The sequence below is a fragment of the Chelonoidis abingdonii genome, chromosome 1, assembly GCF_003597395.2.
Source record: "Chelonoidis abingdonii isolate Lonesome George chromosome 1, CheloAbing_2.0, whole genome shotgun sequence".
Lineage (NCBI taxonomy): Eukaryota > Metazoa > Chordata > Testudines > Testudinidae > Chelonoidis > Chelonoidis abingdonii.
In genome coordinates, this window is record NC_133769.1 from 79,719,063 (window position 1) to 79,742,410 (window position 23,348).

The window sequence follows — 23,348 nt, forward strand, 5'->3', positions numbered from 1 at the left end:
TGCTCTGGGTCCCCAGTGGATGGGAAGATCGCTCTGTCTCTCCTCAGACTCAGTCCCTCTGCTGTGCCCCTTCCCTTGCAAGTGCTTTCCCAAACCAGAGTGGGGGTTACTCTCAGTTCCTTCACTGCAGGCCCACCTCAGTCAGCTCTAGGCACAGCAACAGTCTCCGCCCTGGCTCCAGTGAAGGCACCAGCAGCTGCTGAAGCTCCCTGCTCAAGCAAAGCCCCTGCAGGCTCTCAGCAGCAGCTTCTGGCTTCCTAGCAGCAGCTTCTGGTATGGGCAGAGTTCCACAGCAGCAGTCTCAGTCCTTTTCCCAAAAATGGAGTCCAGGGCCTGATCTCCCTGCGTGAGGCAGTCTCTCCCTCTTTCCCCAAGGCATCGTGGGAGTTGTAGTCTCAAAGGCTAGATTTCAGCACACAGGTTTTTCACTTGGAACACTCCCAAAAAAGTTCAAAAGCCCCTCTAGTAAAGGGTTCTTACACAGCCATAGTGAAGCAAATGTTGTTAGGGAGGGTTTTTATAAGAAAAATATATGTGAAAAATTCATAGGGTCAAATCCTGACCCCACTGAAGTAAATGGGACTGTTGCCGGAGACTTCAATGGGACCAGGATTTCATCCATAAGTATTTTGGCATTAATAGAGAATATATTACAATATAATACTTAATGAGGATGCTACCTTTCTAAAACACAAACCAAATGCTCATCCTGAGAGAACCTCATATTTCAGTTTTTCAATGAATCTTAGAGCTAAATTCTCTACTGACTTGCATGCTATATGCAGCCACATTGATTTCAGCTGGATTACTAGGGGTATAAATCAGCACAGAATTTAGCCCTTTTTTTATAAACCAATAATTTGTGATTTATTTTAACATTGGAATTACCAAGATAGTACTACGGGAAAAAATACTATTGTTTCTTCTCAAAATCTGGATAATATTCAGTAGAGCTAAGAGAAGAAACTAATTCTTTCTGGCTTTCCAGTCTTAGTTTTATTAATACAGTTTAAACCTCATATTTTTTTTCTGTTTGACTTTGCTACTCATTACTGCCCAAAGCAGTATTGTGTTACAGTCTACAAGACAGTTTTGTCTATGTAATTTCATTTGTGTCAGGGTTGAGTCATGGGTAGGGTACTCTGTAGGCATTTGTACTAGTAATTAGATATCAGCTTGAGGATTTCAGCAGGTTTTCAATATATTCAGAAGCTCTGACATCTAAAACCTCTGTAAAGTAGAAGTAGGTAATGAGTATTTAAATGCTGAGCCTTTTCAGTGAAGCTTATACCAATTAAACAGAAACATTACGTAAAGTACGATAGGTGAAATCCTGGCCCCATTAGATTCAGTGATAAAACTCCCATTGACTTCAATGGAGACATGTCTTAAAAGATCGAGAACAATTTAATATATAAACAAGAGTCTGTTTTGTGAATTTTCTAGGTATCATTCTAAAAACTGAATTCCATATTTTTTTTATTTCTGCTAATATTTGCTATTGTTATTCCTCTCTACCTCAACATCTTTTGGTTTTCAAATTTCAAAATTTTCTGTTGGGAAATAGGACTACTATACCCAAGTAGTACATGAAATTTTAGTTTCTAAACTAGATGAACAAGCACATCAAACAGGTTATTGAGAGAAAGCAGAACCCTGATAAGGAATGGAAGATGGGATAGATCAGCAAGGAAAGCTACCTCTTGGAGTCAGAAAGTGTAGGGGAAAAGTGAGAACTTCCAAGCAGAGTTGGACCTTGCAAAAGAAATTAAAACCAATAGTAAAAGGTTCTTTAGCCATATAAATAAATAGACAAGTAAAGAAGAAGTGGGGCAGGTAAAGTCTGAGGATGGAGTAGAGATTGAAGATAATCTAGGAATGCTCCAACAAACAAGCAAATACTTTATCTTTTAATAAGGGTAATAAGAATCTTGGAGGGCATTGGCAGGATGGCTAATGGGAATAAGGATCTGGAAGTAGAAATGACCACATCCAAGGAAAGGCAGCCAAACTCAAACAGCTCAATGGAACAAAATTGGCTGGGCCTGGATAATTTCCTTTCAAGAATATTAAAGGAAACAGCACATTAAATTACAAGCCCAATAGTAAGTATATTTAATTAATCTAAAAACTTGGGGTTTGTATCCTATGACTGCAGAATTGCAACAATGGTAACAGTATTTAAGAAGGGCGGGGGAAGAGATCAGGAAACTACAAGTCTGTTAGTTTGACCTCTATTGTATGCAGGTCTTAAAACAAATTTTGAAAAAGAGAGTGGTTAAGGATGTAGAAGTAAATGATAATTGGAATAAAATACAGCGTGTTTTTCCGAAAGATAGATCATATCAGACCAAATTGATCTCTTTCCTGAAGAAGATAACTGATTTTCTAGACAAAGGAAAGGCAGTAGAGCTAATCTATGTGGATTTCAGAAAAGCATTTGGTACAGCTCCACATAAAAAATTGTTGGTTAAATTGGAGAAGATGGGGATTAATACGAGAATCAAAAGATGAGTAAGAAACTGGTTAAAGGGGAGACTGCAGTGGGTTATACTGAAAGGTGAATTGTCAGACTGGAGGGAGGTTACTAGTGGAGTTCCTCAGGGATCAGTCTTGGGACCAATTTAATTTAATGTTCTCATTAGTGACCTTGGCACAAAAAGTGAGAGTGTGCTTATAAAATTTGTGAATGACACAAAGTTGGGAGATATTGCCAATACAGAGGAGGACCAGAACATCATACAAGAAGATGTGGATGACCTTGAAAACTGGAGTGATAGAAAAGGGTTAAAATTTATTAGTGAATTTGGGAACTAACAAGAATTTTTGCTATAATCTGGGGATGTATCAGTTGGAGACGACAGAGGAGGAGAAAGACCTGGGTATATTGTCAATCACTAGACAGCTATGAGCCGCCACCGGGATACAGCCATGAAAAAGGCTAATGCAATTCTAGGATGCATTAGGGAAGGTATTTCCAGGAGAGATAGTGAAGTGTTATTACCATTCTACAAGGCATTAGTGAGACTCCATTCAGAATACTATGTGCAATTCTGGTCTCACACATTTAAGAAAGATGAATTCAAACTGGAAGAGGTGCAGAGAAGGGCTACTAGGATGGTCAGAGGAATGGAGAACCTACCTTATGAGAAATGATGTAAGGGCATATTTAGTCTATCAAAATGAAAGCTATGAGGAGATACAGTTGCTCTCTATAAATTAATTAGAGGGATAAACATCAGGGAGGGAGAGGATTTAAGGGCCAATGTTGGTACAAGAACAAATGGCTATAAACTGACCATCAACCAGTTTAGGCTTGAAATTAGATGAAGGTTTCTAACCATTAGAAGATTGAAGTTCTGGAACAGCCTTCCAAGGGGAATAGTAGGGGCAAAAAACCTAATTGGTTTTAAGATTGAGATTGATAAATTTATGAAGGTAATAGTATGATGAGTTTTCCTACAATGGCATATGACCAGAGATGGGACACTAGATGGGAAAGGCTCTGAGTTTCTACAGTGAATTCTTTCCCTGGTGTCTGGCTACTGGATCTTGCTGACATACTCAGAGTCTAATGGATTGCCATATTTGGGATCAGGAAAGAATTTTCCCCCAGGTCAGATTGATAGAGATCTTGGAATTTTTTTGCCTGCCTCTGCAGCATGGTGCACGGGTCACTTGCTGGTTTCATTTGAAGTCTTTAAGTCATGATTTGAGGACGTCAGTAACTCAGCCAAAGACTATGGGCCTACTACAGGAGTGGGTGGGTGAGGTTCTGTGGCCTGCGATGGGCAGGAGGTCAGATTAGATGATCACAATGGTTCCTTCTGTCCCATCTAAAGTGTATCAGTCTGTGTGTTAGTTTAGTGAAATATTCTAGGATTATCTCTCACTGTATTTTTTTAAAAAGACTGTCTTAAAATACTGCTGTGGGAGCCCTCTATGCTGAACTTTAACAATTGAAAAGCACTGAAAGCTACCTAACCTACTAATCAATGCTGAACTGTGTTTGAACCTGTACTGTATAGAGTTGGCACACTCACTGCGTATCCTCATGGAAACTAGATTCAGGGCTGTTTTTTCCTCTTGATAACACAAGTTCTCATGACTCAGGATGTGGGATAATAAGTTTAAATGTAGAAAAGGCTGTCACACTGACAGGTTCCTCTTTAAAAAAAAAAAAAATCAGATTTTTTTTCAACACTGAGTACAAACCTGTTAATAACCTATTTGGAATGGAACAGTGCTTTGCCTGCCAGCTCTTCATGTGTAGAAAACCATAATTTAAATGTGTCTCTTAAAGTAATCACGGAAGTTATCTATATAAAGTCTCATTGCATTAAGACATTAGCTCTCACTTATATAGAAGAACAACACTGTATTGCTGCAATATATAATTCTGTTCCAGTGGCCTTTCATGAGACCTATATGTTTTTCTCTACTGTATGGGACAGTAATTTTCACAAGTAACACTGAGAACCAGAACATATTTAATGACCTAACCATTCAGCTCCATGTTTCAGTCTTTGAAATTAAAGCTTCTGTTTAATAGTACCTGCCCTGGAGCTTTAGCCACAGTCTATTTAAACTTAATTTGCCAAATACCTCCCTCAGTGTGTGTCCTACCCAGCACACAAATTATGTGGCCTGCTGGTGCACACAAACTGCTCACATATCAGCTCTCTTTATTCAGGGGAAGGTCAGCCCAATACACAAAGACGGAAAATCAATAGAACCATCCACAGCACCAGGAGGAGTAAAAAAGGTCAAAAAGAATAAAAGACTTCGGCTTCAGCAGGGTGGGGGCCCACTCCTTAGTTTCCCTGGGCCCCAGCAAGTCTAATGCCAGCCTTGTCTGCCCCCTTTTTGTCCACTTATCTGCACTCCCCAAGTGAACATCAGACAAGTAGCATTTTCCCTACATGGCTGAAGTCACAATGTGGAGGGGAGAAGGGAGGCTTTACTTAATGTATGCCAGAGTGGGATCTGTGAAAATCTAACTCTCTGAGCAGTACAATTTGAAATCAATGGGACTACATATAAACAATGGAAATACAATGGAACAAGAGTAAAGGTGGCAGAATCAGGCTGCACCAAATAAGTGTCTTATGTTAACAAGCAAACAGGCTCCAAATAAGTGTCTTAGGATAGCAATCGGTATACAAGAGAGATCAAGCTCATTTGGTAATGTATCAAGATACTGTTCGACTGAACAGTGTAATGAGTATTTGACAAACATATGTATTTATCTCACTCACAGATGATCTGCCTTTATTTTGTACTTGATCAGATTCTGCCCCCTAGGCTCACAATGAGGAGTAGCTTGCTCCTTGAATAATCCTACTGACTTTAATGGAATTACTCAAGGATAAACTACTATGCAACTTCACTAAAGGTGGCAGAATGTTGACACACTGTTTTGCATTTTAAATTATTTTCTAATGCTGAAGAGTGATATACCTTTCAATGTTAACGACTTCAAGTTAAGACAAAACAAAAATTAAAAGCAAACAATACAATGCAAAACAAACAAAGGCTTCTAATGTTATGAATTTTATACTGCTAGGTCAAGCAAAGTAGGGGAAGTTTTCTGTTAAGGGTGACCGCTTAAAGATCCATGTACAATATCATTTTGTATGTATGTGTGTGGAAATAGTCTGCTACACATGTGTACTTTGGTAAGCAGTCTAATACTGTGAACATGTTAATTAAGCTCTCCAGCATAGCTATATTTAGTGTTGACGGTGCATCTCCATGCATGAATTATCACTTGAAGAGCAGGTACAGAATAAAGGAAAATTTAACTCCTAAATAACTATTCCAAGGGCGAAGTGACAAAGTTTATTCCAACAGTTCTAGTCAAGTAGCCTCTCATTCTGGGCAAATGATTAAAGATTCCCGCAAATATAAACCTCGTTTAAAAAAAAGTTGCATTGTCCATTCAATTTAAACAATTAACTGAAGAAATCAAAAGTGAATCTCAAAGGGATGCATTGTCACAATACATTCAAATAACTTTAATTTCCTTTTTTATTAGTATTTGTTTGGTTTCGTTTTACTGAACAGTGGTACGAAGTTAGTAAAAGGGCCAGAAGTCATTTGTGTGTCTGTCTTACTGCATTCACTTGGAATGCTTGAACTTGTTCTACTTCATCCAGAAGATTTCAAGTACTTTCATTTCTATGCTCTCAAAGGCAGGTTTGCATTATGAAGAATGAAGTCTTTCTTTCCCTAGGGTAGTAAAAAGAATGGATGTAAATCTAATGCCTGCAAATTGTGCTGTTCTAGCAGTGGCTCACAATCTGCTTTGTACTTTGTACTGCAGCTGCTATCTCCCCGTGCACCCTCTCCAACAACGTTCTGACTGGTATACAAAGGCTTGATCCACTTGTATCCTGGCCATCTGAGAAACTGCCTTTCTTTCTGTCATCTGCCCCAGCTGCTGCGGGCATATTAACTAGTGGTAGCGATGAATGAGCTGATGTGCACTGTATTCTGGATATGGCCTTTAATTCAAGAACTTTCTTCCTCCCACTAAAAATTTACTGATTTAGAGCAAAGGTACCTCTCCCTCTCTTTCCTCATACATTTGCTAAAGAGGTTGCAGAGGGAGGAGGTGGTTGTGTGGGAGTACATTTAAAAAGAGAAATTAGTTGTTTGTAGGGGGAATGATCTCTCCCCGCCCCAACACCTTCCATTTCTAAAAGAAAAGGTTGGGAGTAGGAATGATGAGTGGAATTATCTCTGTATTTGTTAAACCTCACACATGAGCCCTGTACTCTTCAGAGGGCATATTTTTAAATATCTGCAATGAAATAAAGCATAATAAGTATCCAATCATGACATCAAGCTGACACCTCCCCCTCCCCCGCCAAGTCAAATCAGAATGGACAAAATCTCCTATATTTAATGGGTTTCCCCTCTGAAAATGGAGAAGCAACTTCCTCCACACAATAAAACAGTGTTTAAATAATTCATAAAAAAGTAAATAGTCAACCTAATGTTAATCCTTTAGAGGCTTGCTGATTCCCAGCTGTACAGTGTATAGGAACTGGCTATTTTCAAAGGAATTTGAGTAGCTGCTGTAAAAGGACTAATGGACTCAACTTCTACTCCCACTGTTGCTGGTTTCTGACCTCTTCTCAGGCTAGGAACCAGGACTGGGGAGGTGGGGTGCGTCGTGAGCTGAGATCATGGACAGGAAAGAAATGGCTCGACACCAATCTTCCACATGAGGCAAGTATACGTATTCTCTTGGTTTTAAAACACTATGAGCCTCAAAGAGGATGTGGTCTTTGATTGGTGTGGAGCTGAAGGTTTCTAGCCTCAACCTCATGGATCTCAGTTTTTCCACATGATGGCTCTGCCCAGGCTCTGTGCAGTGGTCTAGGTCCCCATCTTCTCTGGAAGCTTAGTCATACTCAGTGGTTGTACTGCTGTTGCTTCCCAGAATCATACTTCACCACAAACATGGCTAATTTCTTAGGAAGGAAAAACTAATAATTCTGAAGCTTGTTGTAGTTCTGTTCCCAGCGCTGCCACTCATGTGCTTCCTTGGAAGTCCCTTCATACCTATCTATCTCACAGGCAGGAATGTTAGGTGGTTTAATTAATTATGGTTTTAAACTGCTTTGAGATACTCTAAAGCAGGGATCAGCAACCTTTGGCACGCGACTCACAAGGGTGAGCACCTTGACGGGATGGGCCGGTTTGTTTACCTACCGAGTCTGCAGGTTCGGCCAATTGCGTCTCCCACTCACCACTCCAAGCCAATGGGGGCTGCAGGAGCCAGCACAGGCTGAGGGATGTGCTGGCCACTGCTTCCCGCCACCCCCATTGACCTGGAGCTGCAAACCGTGGCCAGTGAGAGCTCCGATTTCCTGCTGCATCCGCAGGTTCGGCCAAACAAACAGGCCCAGCATCCTGGCGGACCACATGCCAAAGGTTGCCGATCCCTGCTCTAAAGCAAAATGTTAAATGTCTATTGGAACCTTAATCACAATTATGAATTCTAATTGCAGAAATCCATAGTCACCTGTGTCTTGAAATGATAAGAAGGAACTAGAAGATTAGCTCAGCGGATCCAGACGCAGTTAAAATTTTTGCCTTATTTCTAGTCTGAATTTGTGCAGCTTCAGCTTCCAGCCATTGGTTCTTGTTATGATAGCTCCTGTGTGTAAGACAGTTATCATTTGTAATTGATATGCTCTTTAACAGGAAGCTGGGTGTAAAGCCTTTTACACAGGAGAAGTATGTCCTGAGTAGTTAGTTTGAGGGAGAGCAGTTGCTGTCATATTTTGAATTTGTTGGAATCCTAAAGCTTCCCAAAAAAGTTAGAAATCTTTTCTTTAGGCTGGCTTAGTCCAAAACGCTCTTGATTATGTGGGGCTAGCAAAGTGTGCAGTGATGTCACTGGAGTATGGCCCTTAGATAAGGTAGTGTTAAGGCCCTGCTTAATTTGCAAAATTGCAGAAATTATGAATACCACAATATTTGGCTTTTACTGCAATTTTACCATCTGCACAAGGCTGACAACAGGAGCCCAAGCCATCAACCTCCAGGGTCTCCCGCTGTCAGCTCTGTGAGTTAACAACTGTAATATAGTTGCAGCAAAATGTTTGATTATCAAAAAAATTAGCAGGCATAACATAATATTTGAGTGTTTATATTGTTCCATCAATTTTTTCTTAAGGTATATCTACACTAGAAAGGTAAATTGACCTATATTAGGTCAACAGCCACCGCAATAATTACTACTGTGGTGCGTGTCCACACTACCCTTCTTGGGTCGGTGGTGCGCATCCTCACCAGGAGCACTTCCACCAACTTAAGAGGGGCAGTGTGGGGCACTGAGATCCCGGGCTACCCCACGAGCTCACAGACTCCCAGTGGACTGCCTCCCACCCTCCGCTCCCCATTCACCACTGGGAGCAGGTGGAAAGCCGCACAGGGCTTCTCCCCTGCCTGTTCCTCACCAGGAGTGTGGAGGGAAACCACCTGGAGTTTCTCGCCTCCCTGTTCTCCAGACTTCTCAGTCATCCCCTCCCGGCTTCTCACCGGGAGCTGGGCAGCTTTGTCAATTTCACAGCTGGGAATGGGCTCCAGCCTCCTGGGCTTCTCAGCCCTGCTCGAAGCTGGGAGTGGGGTCCAGCCATCCAGTTCTCCAGGGGAGTGGGGAGCAGCTGGGCTCTCTAGCTGTCTGGCTTTCTTGTCAGTTACATGACTCCTGCAAATAGCCAATATAAGTAACGCTGTCTACACAGACTCTGTGTCACCCTAACTGCACTGACAGAAGCCCTACACCTCTCATGGAGGTGGGGCTATTATGTCGGTGTCATAGGGCACTTAAATCGGCGGGAGGAAGGCTGTAGTGTAGACATTGACATAATTAGATCAATGTAGGTTGCTTTACGTCTACCTAACTATGTAATGCTGACCAGCCCTTAAATAAATCAGTCTTCTCTGGCTTTTCCAAATTACCACAGTTATTAAAGGTCCATTATTCATTTTCCATGTCTTGTCTGCAACTCAGCTGCAATTATTTTACAATCATCCTGCAATTCAAGTAGGGCCTTAAGAAGTGTCAATTTATACTTCTTTAGAAGTATACAAAATATATACCTGCTATTATTGGGAGCAGCTACATGGAAGAAGATACTCAGTGGAGGTCATTCCAGGCCAGTGGTGAAGTAAGCTCCACAGTCCCTTTGTTCCCCATGCCTTCCCATCACAGAGTGGAAAGACTGGAGAGCCATGGGCCCATCTACCTCCTAAAGGGAGCTTTTTGTGGACCTGAGCTTTGAGATGCAGAGTGGTGGGTAACGTCTGCACGGCTGTCCAGAATCCTGCCCCCAATCCTTTGCAGTAAAACTTCACTGGTTCCATTGCCAAGGGAGCAGCCATATAGTAGCAGATGCAGAGACAGGATTTGTTCCTTAATATAACAGCTGTCCATTCATTCACATAACTATGTCATGGAATATTGGAGCTGCACATATTCTGAATAACAGCAGCATCTCTCACATCTAGTAGAGATGTTTTATGCTCAAAATGTAGTATGTTGCACAACTTTGCTCAAATAATTTTAGGAGGTGGAGAGATGATGAGGTAGTGATTAGGATCCTGATCTAGGAGACCCTGGTTCACTTCCCTGATCTATCACAGGCTTCCTGTGTGATCTTTGGTAAAGTCACTTAGTTCCTACTGCTAAAATATGGATAACAGCACTTCCCTGCTTCATAGGGGTATTGTGACAATAAATCCATTAATGTCTATGAAGCACTCAGATACGATCATGATGAGCACCCTATAAATTCCACAAGGAAATGAACAATACTGCCTTCAGAGTAGGGCTTAATAATGTGCAGTAAATAAGGCCTGGCCCACATATTTAACAATGAGGATAAAACAAAATATTCAATATTGCTCATTCAGCAAGCGACATCCATCTTGTGACCTAAATGAGGCAGGGGCGCTGTGGAAGAAATTGTATGTGATCACGTTGCTGTACTGTATCATGAAGCATAATCACAAGGGGGTCAGATTAAGGTTCTCCTTCAAGTAATTGTCCATATGTACAGTCCAGCTGTTGGTGTGCGTGTGCCCCAGGTGCTCAGGACCAGAGACTTTTTGGCCAGCAGTATTCGTAAGGCATACCTGTACCCAGATGCTCCTTGTGCTCTCCACTGAGGGCATATAAGGGCAGGGGATGCCTACCTCCATCAGTTCCTCTCAACCATCTCCTGACATTGTGACAGATCATTGGTGGTCCAGCATGCACATCAACCTGTTAGAACTCAAGGATGTCAGGAGAGTCTGCAAGGTTTTTATCAGCAACATCAAGAGTCAACACATGTAAATAATGCTGGAAAATACAACCACCATGTTCTACACCAGTGATTCCGAAACTTGTTCCACTGCTTGTGATGGGAAAGCCCCTGGCGAGCCAGACTGCTTTGTTTACCTGCCGCGTCCTCAGCTTCGGCCAATTGTGGCTCCCATTGGTTGCAGTTCGCAAACCAATGAGAGCTGCTGGAAGCAGTGTGGACCAAGGGATGTACTGGCCGCCGTTTCCAGCAGCTCCCATTGGCCTGGAGCAGCGAACCATGGACACTGGGAGCCATGATCGGCCGAACCTGTGGAAGCGGCAGGTAGACAAACTGGCACGACCTGCCAGGGGCTTTCCCTGCACAAGCAGCGGAACAACTTTGGGAACCACTGTTCTACTCCAATCAAAGAGGAGCAAGAGCCTCTTGCTGTATCAAGAAGCCGTGAGATTGTGGAACTGGTCAATCTGACATCAACCTTCCCTCTCAGCTGTCAACATACCTGGCCTGCAGACCTACCTAGCAGACAGTCTGAACAGACATATCTCATTGAATCACAAAAGGGAGATCAAGGACCATATTCTTTATCACTTTCAATGAATGGGGCCACCCCCTTATAGAATTGTTTGCGACTTATTTTGCCTCAGGAGAAGTTTGCGCTCAGGTTCCCTATCTGATGCTTTTCTTATCCCATGGATGAGGGACCTTTCATATGCTTTCCCTCACATTCCTCTAATTTCCAGAGTACTTTGCAAGGTCACACAAGACTCCACCAAACATATTGATAGCCCCAGCCTAGCCAAGGGAGGTTTTATTTCCAGATGTCCTAAGGCTGTCCGAGGCCCAACCCTGATACTGGACTTGCTGTCATAGTTTAAAGGGAAGGTACTGCACCAAGACCTCAAGTCTCTCCACCTCACAGCCTGGCTGCTGGATGGATGTCTAGCCTAGAAGTTTCTCCAGTCAGGAAAGACACCACCAGACACCCCTCGTGAAATGAATGAGATTGTCCCATAGATCTTGATTGAGGTCACTCCTCCCTCATGAAGCACCTATACCAGTAACGTAGGAGAACCTGCTAGAGCTGAAATGATCTAATCTCTCTGAGTTCTCTGAGTTCACCTGGTGGCAATTTCATCACATCATCTGCCTGTTGGTGGCCAATCTGTCTTCTCTTACGGACCTGAGATTCATAAAGGTTTCACAAGAGACTTTCCACCTGTTAAGGGGCCCCATTTCACCTTAAGGCTTTAATCTATTATGTCCCGTGCTTATGGGGCTTCTATTCAAACCCATGGCATTATGACCTCTTTTATATCACTCCATAGAAATCTTCAAAGCAGACCCTCCCAACATACATGATTGTCTTCCCTGTCTTCCTCAGGACTCATCCAAAGTACTTTCCCAATGTGGTCATGGAATTCCACCTAAATCAGCAAATCCACCCATCTGTGTTCTTTCCTCATGCATGTAAGTCAGAAGTGGCCCTCCACCCTTTGAATGTCAGAAAGGCTCCAGTGTTTTATCTACAAAGAAGAAAAAAACATTCTGATCTTCTCCGAGGCTCTTTGTAGCTGATGGACTGAAAGGCAAGATCATGTCTTCACAAATTCAAGGATCTTCTCAAAATGGATTTCAGAATGTGTGAAATCTTGTTATGATGTAGGAAAAAGAGACCCACATGCAGGGTTGAAAGCTTATTTCACTAGAGCCCAGAGAGCCTCATTAGCTTCCCTGAACAAAGTCAATCCTAGAAGTATGTAAGGCAGCGTCCTTGTGCTCTGTTCATACATTTACCAAGCATTGTGCTCTTACAGAAGCCTCCAGCTTAGATGCTGGTTTTATTAATGCTGTTCCCCGGTCCCTTCTTTCATAGGGTTCGTCTACACTACAGGATTATTCCGATTTTACATAAACCGGTTTTATAAAACAGATTGTATAAAGTCGAGTGCACGCGGCCACACTAAGCACATTAATTCGGCGGTGTGAGTCCATGGTCCGAGGCTAGCGTCGATTTCCGGAGCGTTGCACTGTGGGTAGCTATTCCGTAGCTGTGTGTAACGTATCAGTTATTCAGTATTACCAAAAATAAGTTTCTGTGCTCACAGATGACAGGGAAGTGCAGGTTCTTTCTTGTTTATGCCCTTATTGTCCCTAGGTAAATAGCATCTGAGAATTTTATAGTCCTGAATCAGCAAAGCACATAAGCGAGCACTTAAATTTTTAATCATGGGACCATTCACTAAAATGTATTTGTGTAATATGGCAAATTTTAAAACAATATTAATTTGAATTTTCTAGGAATTTTGTTTCTGTTTCCTTGTGAATTAAATTTCTGCTATGATATTAAATGTAGTATTTTGGGATGTTCATTTATAAGTCTCTCAGGTAAGGTGTACATTATAAGTTAGCTGTGCATTTATCTGTTTTCATAAACACTTATAGTTTTAAAGAAACTTCCTGTAATGCATAGTCAGTACCCCATTGTCAGGCAATCAAAACCAAGAAAAAATAGTTGGCCCTAATAAGAAGAGCTTGTCAAAAAATGAAACAACAGTTTGAAAAGATTGATTTTTTTATTTTGTATTATAATGTACCATTTTGATGAAACTTTTAATCATTAAAAAAAAACACCTTAGATCCAGTTATAAAGCATATTCAGAAAACACCAATAATACTAAATAAATATCCAGTATTTTTCTTAAAATCCAAATTCAAAATTTCATCATAAATCGAATAGTAGAAAATTTTGAATAGCTCTGTTAATGAGGATTATGTCCATGATGTCATGCCAAGTTTCAAATTACAGACTTCAGCTACTTTTGCTGCAGGCTTCTATTCAATTCTAGTGATATCTTGAAATTAAAATAAATAAAAAATAGGAAAAAGGTATTTTCCCCCTTATCTGCTGGCTTAACTCAAAAGAGTCTGAATGAATTTTGCTCAGACTGTCGTAAGGGGGTAAAATCCTCTTTGTATAGAGATTAAACATGACTCATCCTAATGTGTTCATTTTGCAAAGTTATGAGAATGTGAAAATGAACGGAAACAGGAGAAGTGTTCTAAAATGGACAGACTGTTGTGCAGCCGTAACTGTAACAACCACTTCATTAGTGGTTGAATAATGGTTACATAAGTGGTTGAGTTGTACAAGCAGGGAACGTCTTAGCAGAACAAGATCACAATCTTTTTTGTGCTACGCTAATATCAGTAATTAATCATAAAATTATTTTTTTAAAAAAATCTTAGTTTTAAACATATGCATCCATTCATTTTAAACATCCTTTTAGATCTACAGGAATACTGAAAATCTTTGGGGGAACATCCATTTGAATATAAAGCTATGAATTCATGTCAACAATATACATGGCATTTTTTCTTAATTTTCCACAAACATTCTGTGTGTGTGTGTGTGTGTGTGTTTAATTCAAAAAAATGTCTTCTGAAAGCAAAACTTCAGTTAATATGCATGTGTGTGTTCCCTTGCAAGTTAGTCCTAAAGGATTCACACATCCTTCTCTTTAATATACTTTCTACTGTTACTAAAGGTTGCCATCCAATCACAGAGTAGAAACAGCATCATGTGAGCTAGGTGACCAGTCACACACAATCATGAATATTCTAACCAAATAGCTCAGACAAACCCGTAGGCTGAAATACATATTTTTATGAAGTGGTTGATGATAAATTTTGAATAACAAACACATTTGTAACATTCAGCTGCTTTCCAGTCATGAAAAGAAAAAATGAAAGCTTTAGTGCAAATAGCTCACCAAGCTCTATCTGCATTACAAAAAATTTAGCCCTAAAAAATCTTCATGCTCTTGAATGTATAAATGAATCACCCTTTTCCTAGGAAGCTGATGCTGCTGCATTTTAGTAACCATGTAGCCAAAGGTATATGAATGCACCTGACACCTATGAATTAATCCTATTTTTTTCAACCATAATAATTTTCTCTCTGAAATGTTAGTAGTTGCGAGTAAGCATTTTCTTTATTTATTGCTTCTCTGAAATACAAATCAGTATATTTTCCTTTTGTTACCTTTGTTTTGATTTTAATATTTTCGTTTCCTCTGGAGTGATAGAACACTGCTCTGCTTTTAAGGTAGTCCTCTACAGTACATTTCTATATCTATCAGTAAATTTCTTTTTTTTTTCCTCCCTAATACAGAGGATTACTGCTGCAGGAAAACAGCAGGTTTTCAGAAGCACTACATTACTATAAACTGGCAATTGGTAGCAGACCCACATTAGCTTGTAAGTAATTCTGTAGGTATTTTTTTTTACATTTCTTTTCTTCCCTCATCTCTGAACTATTATAAAGCTAGAATGAGAAGGATAGCATGCACTATATTTAGGCTTGGCAGAATTTTTTTATATATATATAATTTCAATGGATAATATCAGTGTTTTATTTTTCAGCTTTTCAATTTTTTATCTGTTTTAAATTTTCACAGTTACTGGAAATAATGGGGGGCTAAGACAGCAATTATTTAATGACAGTAGATGTTGACATTCAAAATGTTAAAGCTTTATAACCATTACAACAAATTTTCAACATCACACGTAGAAAATAAACAGCCTTCTTTATCAACAAAAATCTGATTGTTCCAAGCCTAGATATATTGTAAAGTAATATTCCACCAACCACATTTAGTATGAGAAGTCATGCATATATGGACAATTGTATTTAAGGAAATTTGTTCTCAATATTAAAATGAGAAGGAGAAATTATTTTACTCTTCAGGGAGCTGCAAAACAATCACTTTGTTGTTCAACATCTGCTCCCTGATAGACAATGGGCTACAGAACTGAAAACAATAGCACAATCCTGTACCATTCACAAGAATGGGCTAGTGAGCCATGGACGCTGGCTCAAATTTATGACATTGATGATTGTTTTCTGACAGCCAGTCTCTGATTTTTAAGGAATGTGATGAGTCAATAATACAAGGTTTTTGGAATTCCTTTTTTTGCCTTTTCCTTAATTGGGACAGTCATGCACTAGTAAGATTTGTTTTTATTGCCAGTGGCTGATTCCGGTACCATACCAGTAGACTCTAATTGCAGGTTGTTGAGTCATTTTGGTATCCCTGTGATTTAATGTATTAATTTATGTATGTTTTGGAGGCAAGATGGCTCATATTTTCTTTTACTTAAAAAAAAAAAAAAGTCTGCCCAATATTATATTTCTAAGAAAGCAACAGCCAACTTTCAGGGGAAGTTCTATGGCCTGTGTTGTGCAGGAAGTCAGACTAAATGATCACAGTGGTCCCTTCTGATTTTATACTCTCTGGACATGAATATATTGATTTAAAATGATAACAGGTATGATGAGATAGTGGAACCCCACTAAACATGTAATATTTGTTTATTCCCTGAACAGCTGCCTATTTAAATACTGGTATTATCCTGATGACTCAAGGAAAGACTGAGGAAGCCAGGAGGACATTTTTGAAGTGTTCAGAGATCCCTGATGAAAATTTGAAAGATCCTCATGCTCACAAGAGCTCTGTTACCAGTTGCCTTTATAACTTAGGAAAACTCTTTCATGAACAAGGACATTATGAGGTGAGAATGAAATTTTCCCTTCCCATGCAAACATCAACACTACCCCTCCCAACCCTACAAAAAAGTCCTTATAATAAATAATACCCATAATTTATAAATAGTAGCACCTTTCATCAACCATGTCGAAGTGCTACACAAATATTAATTGATTAAGCTGTACAAATCCCTGTTGGTGTGGGAAAGTATTATTCTCCACAATTTACTGAGAGAGAGGCAGAGCATAGCAAGCAGGGGCAGCTCCAGGCACCAGCGCTCCAAGCATGTGCCGGGGCGGCAATCCGCCAGGGGTGCTCTGCCAGTTGCCACTAGGGCAGCAGGCAGGGTGCCTTCGGCAGCTTGCCTGCAGAGGGTCCTCTGGTCCCACGGCTTCGGTGGACCTTCTGCAGGCATGCCTGCGGGAGGTCCGCTGAAGCCGCAGGACCTGCGGACCCTCCATGCTTGGGGCGGCAAAATGTCTAGAGCCGCCCCTGATAGCAAGATAGTGTTAGAACCAGAATGAAAACTTGTCAAATCTCGGACTTTTTGCTTTCTGAAGTTTGATCTCTTTCATGAGATTGTTGTCATAAATGGCTGAAGTATATCTGTAAGCCACTGGGGAGTGTGTATTACAGGTTGGCCTCTGTGCCTGAATAGCAGAAGATGAGAATCTGTTACAGTCCCAAATAGGGAGTCCATGGCTCTTTAACTCAATCTGGGTAGCTCATGCTTTTAGCTCTGGAGGTCCCCAGTAGTTCACCACTGGTGAGTCAGCAAAGATTGCAGCCATCATATATACAGATGAGAAGACCTCTGTTACGTATTTTGTCTATAGGAGTTATACTGAGGGCCTGGTTGGATGGGGGGTTTTTTGTTTGTTTTTGTTATGCTGTCCAGCCAAACATACTTCAGAATGGTAGTTGCACGAACTGTGATCCGTGTAACTTTTTCTGACTGCAGCATATGAACTCTGCTGCTTACGATTAACTACACACATGCTGTTCAGAGTCCCCTACATTTAGCTTCCTTTTTCAGCTCTCTCAAATGGCAGCGATTAATATATTAGATTTTTTATCTGCATTTTAACCAATCTGTAAAGATAAGACTATATGGGTCTGCTGTGACTGCACTTAGAGTGCTATGTTGTTTATACAAAGCCATGGATGGGCATGGTTTTCAAAGGTTAAATAAATGACAGGTCTCTTCCTGGGGTACTTACCTTCTAAAATGGACTTTACAGGGTTATGCAGTTATGTTTTGCAAAGGACTCTTACTACTCAATAAGTGTAAAGTTTTGATTGTGAGCAGTGAATGAGGCACAGGTCACACTGAACAGTGAGAATTAAAATAACTATTGGGCTTCATTCCCTTTACATCTCCAGCCTGCCTGCTGAATGAAATATTAGTATGCGATCATGAAATTCAAGTGTATCACATCATGCATATGCACAAGAGCACACAGGAACCTTAATTTTGGCATTTCCCAACTCCTGAGTGCTCCTCCTTTCATTCTTTATCCACGTTCTTTCCCATGGAGCAAAGATTCGATAATAGGATCTGGATTCTATTGTTAGGTGATACTAGGCAATGATACTTTATTATTAGGGTGCTTATTGCAACAATCTGATATCAGTCTGGGCACTGTCAGACCACGGAATTTTTAATCTGTATCTAGACACACACATGCTAATGGAAATCATTCAGTCTAGTGTTAACGAACTTCACATCACTTGTTGATCCTTTTATAAATGAGGAATCTGATCTTCCTAGTGTATTGGTAATAAAGATATGTATTTCTTTTCTTCATTCTTGGAGGGTAGCTAGTACCTAATTCACATGTGAAAAAGTGCTATTGAAAATGATGCCTTAATAATGTTTTTCTTTCCTGTTTCAGGATGCCCTTATGGTTTACAAGGAAGCAATACAGAAAATGCCAAGGCAGTTTGCACCACAAAGCTTATACAATATGATGGGTAAGAGCAATTTTAATATTATAGAGTGACACTCAAGGAGGCAGGGTGAAACTAGAGTACTTAGTCATGCAACTGGAGCTCAAGTGATTCAGTTAATTAATAAAACCAAATTAATTTCCTCCAACAGATCTTAACCATAAGTAGGTTCCAATTTCAGAGTTCAAGTAACAGCACTAGATTTTCTTGACAAACCTCAGTAGATGGTTATACAAGTATATTCTGGGTCTCTTTCTTAGTGTTCCCACAGCTCTTAAATACACATCATACTTATTGCAGTGGTGCCCACGTATAGAATCTGCTACCTAATAGCTAAGAAGCTTCATGTGTACTATTTTAGTGTGACTAGTGGAATTTTTCATTCACTAAGTCACCTCCCTTCCCCCATTCAATTACCATTGTAGCCAATGGGAGTGTTTTCATTTACCTCAACACAAAATGGATTAAGTAGTGAATCACTAAATCATGTAATATTACATGAGGAATATTTAGATTTTATTATTAAATAGCATGTCTCAGTGGGCTCACAATCCAATTTGGATGCTTTATATCAAGAGTGAACATAAGAACCGGCCGTACTGGGTCAGACCAAAGGTCCATCTAGCCCCGTATCCTGTCTACCGACAGTGGCCAATGCCAGGTGCCCCAGAGGGAGTGAACCTAACAAGTAATGATCACGTGACCTGTCTCCTGCCATTCATCCTCTCCCTCTGACAAACAGAGTCTAGGGACACCATTCCTTACCCATCCTGGCTAATAGCCATTAATGGACTTAACCTCGATGAATTTATCCAGTTCTCTTTTAAACGCTCTTATAGTCCTAGCCTTCACAACCTCCTCAGATAAGGAGTTCCACAAGTTGACTGAGCACTGCGTGAAGAAGAGCTTCCTTTTATTTGTTTTAAACCTGCTGGCAAACAAAGGGTGGAGAAAAGATTGAGTAAAGTGAAGTCTACAGTAAGAGAATCCAATAGTCCCTCTGGGTCCAGCTGACCTGCCCTTCAAAATGTTGAAGGCATCCTCAGTGCATTAAATTGTGAGTTTTGGTTTCTTTTCTTAAAAAGCTAAATTATTTTTTCTCTTGTTTTTCAAAATATAAATATAAGGTGATAGAAATTTGAGTTGGATAAATCACTTGATTTAAAACCTAATATAACCAGGAGGGAGGTCCTAAGATCCTGCATAGAGATACAAAATTCTTTAAGTAGGACGCTGCACAGAAATGCACCTGTTTCTGTTGACTCACCTTAATGTCTGAATTATAGTAGAGTTCAGAGAGTCCTGTGAGATCCAATCTAAGATAAGAAAGGGTTTGAGTGTGTTTCTGAAGTAAAGAGAACTAGGGTAATTGTCAGAGAAAAAGCTCTAGGAACAGCGAAGATCAAGAGAGAGGTCAGCAGGGATTGGGATTATTTTTCTTTTAAAATAACAATAAAGGAAAACCCCAGGAAAGGGAGTAAGTTTGAACTATATCCCCTGTGAATGTGTGTGGGTGTGCTGAATCCAGTGGGGCTTAGTTTTCACCAATACTTATTTCACCAGAAAATGTAGATTCAAGCTGAACAAAACATTTAGCAAATTCATCAAATTGTTTTGGTAAAAGAAAAACTAACTAAATCCAAAATAATATAAACATTTGTTTTGAACGTTTCAAAATGTTTATTTTTTCTATTTGAAGCAACTTTGTTTTGAATTTACTTCAATTTTATTTAAAAAATGATAAAAACTTGAAAATGAAACATTTTGACCTGAAAGGACCATTGAATTTTATTTTTCTTATTTTTTTTATTTTTGTTTTTTACTTCGTGATTAAGATTACTTCGTGTTTAAAATTTTCATTTTGGATCAACTCTATGTTTGTTTTCGGTATGACCAGTGAACCAAAAAAAAACATCTATTTGCACAGCTCTAGTGGAGAATCATTCTTAGAGATGAATATGGTCCAGTAGAATCAGATAAGTTTTCATTTGGACAGAATATTAAGAGTAATACCTTTCGATGTATACTGTGCAGTGTGTGTTCCTGTCAATGAACATGACTCCCACTTACACTAATGGGAGTTTAACACATTCATTGAATCAAGATTCTGATGCTCACTCCCCAAGTTACTTGTTTTGTGTGTGTAGTTTTTCTCCCTTTAACGAGATACGTTAAGTATTTGATGATGAAACCATTATTCTAAAACTGCAGTTTGATCTGGTGCTTTTTTAAAGTCTATGTCTTAAAACAGTTAAGGGTGTAAATTGAGAATTAAATATTTGTATTGCCATAGTGATAGCATTACTTGTTTTTGTTTCTTTGTAAACCACACTCACTTTGGCAATGCATTTTTATTCACTGTTGTCACTTTTCTGGAATACTGAATCTCATCTGATCAAATCAGTGGCTAAAGTCTTGCTTTTGTACTCATTTTTTGTTGATAAATGGTCTAGGTTGTATTACCAGTTCATCAGTTTCATTTGTCAGCCTGCACTGATTATCCTATGAAACTGATCAACCGCCGTAGTTTTGTTTTGTGAATTAGACATCTGTTTATTATTATTGCCCTATAGAGACCTTTGGCAGATTGTAGTATTTAGATAGAGCCTGGCAAGTTTGATTCCCCTTTTGTGTGCAAAAGTATAATTTCAAAATCTTGAAAAAAAATATGATTTCCAGTAGCAAAAGTTGCAAAATTATAGTCAAAATTATTTGTGGTAAAACAGATTATGTAATATAAAATGGGTGAGTTGCCCTTTCTTCCTTTTTCTTTGAATAGAGTGATCCTATGAAATCATTGCTCCTCATAAGGATCTAATCTGCTGTTTTTAAATAGAAAATAATTCCAAGGTTTGGGTAAAATAGATTCTTGACTAAATATTTTACCTACCCCCTTTCTATATGTAAGGGTTATGATGCCTTTCTCAACTTGTTTTATATGCACAGTCCTCTGCCACATGTACAAGCTCACGCTCTTCCTGGGATTTGGATTAATTAGCAAACAAAGCAAAAAGATGACACAAAGACCAGCTCAGTCCTGTTCCTAAGATTATTTCATTTGTTGCTTTGTCCATGCTCTAGATCCTCTCTCCTTTAAATCATAGAATATCAGGGTTGGAAGGGACCTCAGGAGGTCATCTAGTTCAACCCCCTGCTCACAGGAGGACTAATCCCCAGACATCTTTTTGCCCCAGATCCCTAAATGGCCCTCTTGAGAATTGAATTTATAACCCTGAGTTTAGCAGACCAATGCTCAAACCACTGAGCTACCCCCAAGTCAGATCAGCTCCCTTAATAAAAAGTCACCTGCTTCAGCGTCAACAGAGCTCACTTAACACTTTTTCAGAAGGATCAATGCCTGCTAACAAGATTGCAAACAGTGCCAGGCTGTTACAGGGCTAAATAGCAAATATAACTTTCCCTAAATTTAGTATTTCTGGATAGATTGCAATGCTAGAGCCAACAGACTAAATATATCCAGCCTACCATTGAATGTACCTTGCAGATCCTATTTATGAATTGGGCACTGAGATGTTTGTCTGTTTTTGTATGTAAAGTTAAATGAATGAACATTTTAGCTATATAGCTATTGTTTGGATGTATTATTTTAGATAAATTTGCCTGCCTACTTCTTGCAAGGCTTTGTCTGTTAATAAACTTTTCCATTAGGTATACACAGGGTGACTGTTGAGAGTGAGGTCTGCTAGAACTCACCTGCTTGTAACTACAGGAATTCGACAATTTGAGCTATGCTCACCCAGTTTATGGTGGATATCTGCTCAGTGTTACAGAGGAAGAGGAGAGAGCCCCGGAATGCCCTCAGTATGTGCAAGAAGAGTCCTCCCCTATCTGTGTGTGACCAAGAATCTCCATAGCTGAATGTATAATCCAAGAATACAGAGGATGTGAGGCCAATCCCTTCCAATTGATTTTGTGATTAAATTTAAGCCTCAACCGCTTGCTGTCTTTGATACACAGCTTTAAATGCAAGTGTCTGACTTGAGAAAATGTTTCATCTGATTTAATAGCCATTTCCATCTATCATTCCAGGGATTTAATGGGGCTTTCCTAGAGATTCCCCCCATACAATATACACTCAAAGGAGTATAAACAGGAGGCTCTCATAGTTTATACTGTATTAGGATTTGAACTCCAGATCACCAAGTGCATTAGCTCACCAGCAACGTTAAACCTTTGCACCACCTGTTTTCCATGTTTTGTGTTTCAGTACTTTTCCTGTGCTTGCTCCCATTGGCTTTTTTACTCTGGCAAGCCAGTAACTCATTCCTTCAATGTGCCACTTTGACTTCTTGCTTTTTAAAAATTAGGAACTAGTTTGTCTCTTAAATTAAAAGGGAATCTTTGACCCAGAGGATCAAGTTATCCATTTGGCGTTGTGTTTTGCTCATGGTATGAAAGGCAGGGCCTGGAGACCCACGTCAGATGTTCAAAGTTCATATGTATGAAAAGCCGCAGTGTAGATTTTCATACTCTGTCACTGTGATTTATTTTGCCAGGTGTGCAGCAACCAAGCTAAGGAAACCATATGTTTTGTTGGCTGTGTACCAAGAAAAAAAATATTAATTTTTCTTTTCTTAAAAAGAAAAACACAAAACAAACATAAAATTAAAGTCTTTAAACTGGAATAAAAATAATTATTCAATATTCTGTGTGGGGTTGGCTTGGTGTAAATTTTCTCCATGGCATTCATCTTTGATATAATTTAAAAGAATGTACTAAGGTTACAGAGGTTAATTTTGCTTGGCATTACAACACGCACTACAAAGGCCAGAGTCCAGCTTAGCTGCATTAAATAGGTAATATATTTTGTTTAAAGTTTCAATTAAGACTTGAGGTCAAAAGATATAATGGTCCCCATGGGATCTTGAACACTTTAATGCCAATATTGGGGTTGCTTAAGGATCAGGCTTGGGTCTAGATGTCTTTTGCTTTCCTGGAAATATGATAGTATACAGTTGATTGTATTACACTGCTTTTAAAACCACACAGGCCACCTGCTACA

At 39.7% G+C, this 23,348-nt stretch overlaps 1 protein-coding gene across 2 annotated transcripts in view; it reads left to right on the forward strand.

Moving 5' to 3' along the window:
- Positions 1–23,348, forward strand: part of TMTC2 (transmembrane O-mannosyltransferase targeting cadherins 2) — a 374,316-nt gene that overhangs the window by 252,408 nt on the left and 98,560 nt on the right. For both annotated transcript variants that reach the window (XM_032777505.2, XM_075066793.1), the window contains 3 exons: positions 15,001–15,086; positions 16,216–16,400; positions 18,271–18,349. In XM_032777505.2, the coding sequence (XP_032633396.1) occupies positions 15,001–15,086; positions 16,216–16,400; positions 18,271–18,349 (350 nt within the window). The remainder of the gene's footprint in view (positions 1–15,000; positions 15,087–16,215; positions 16,401–18,270; positions 18,350–23,348) is intronic.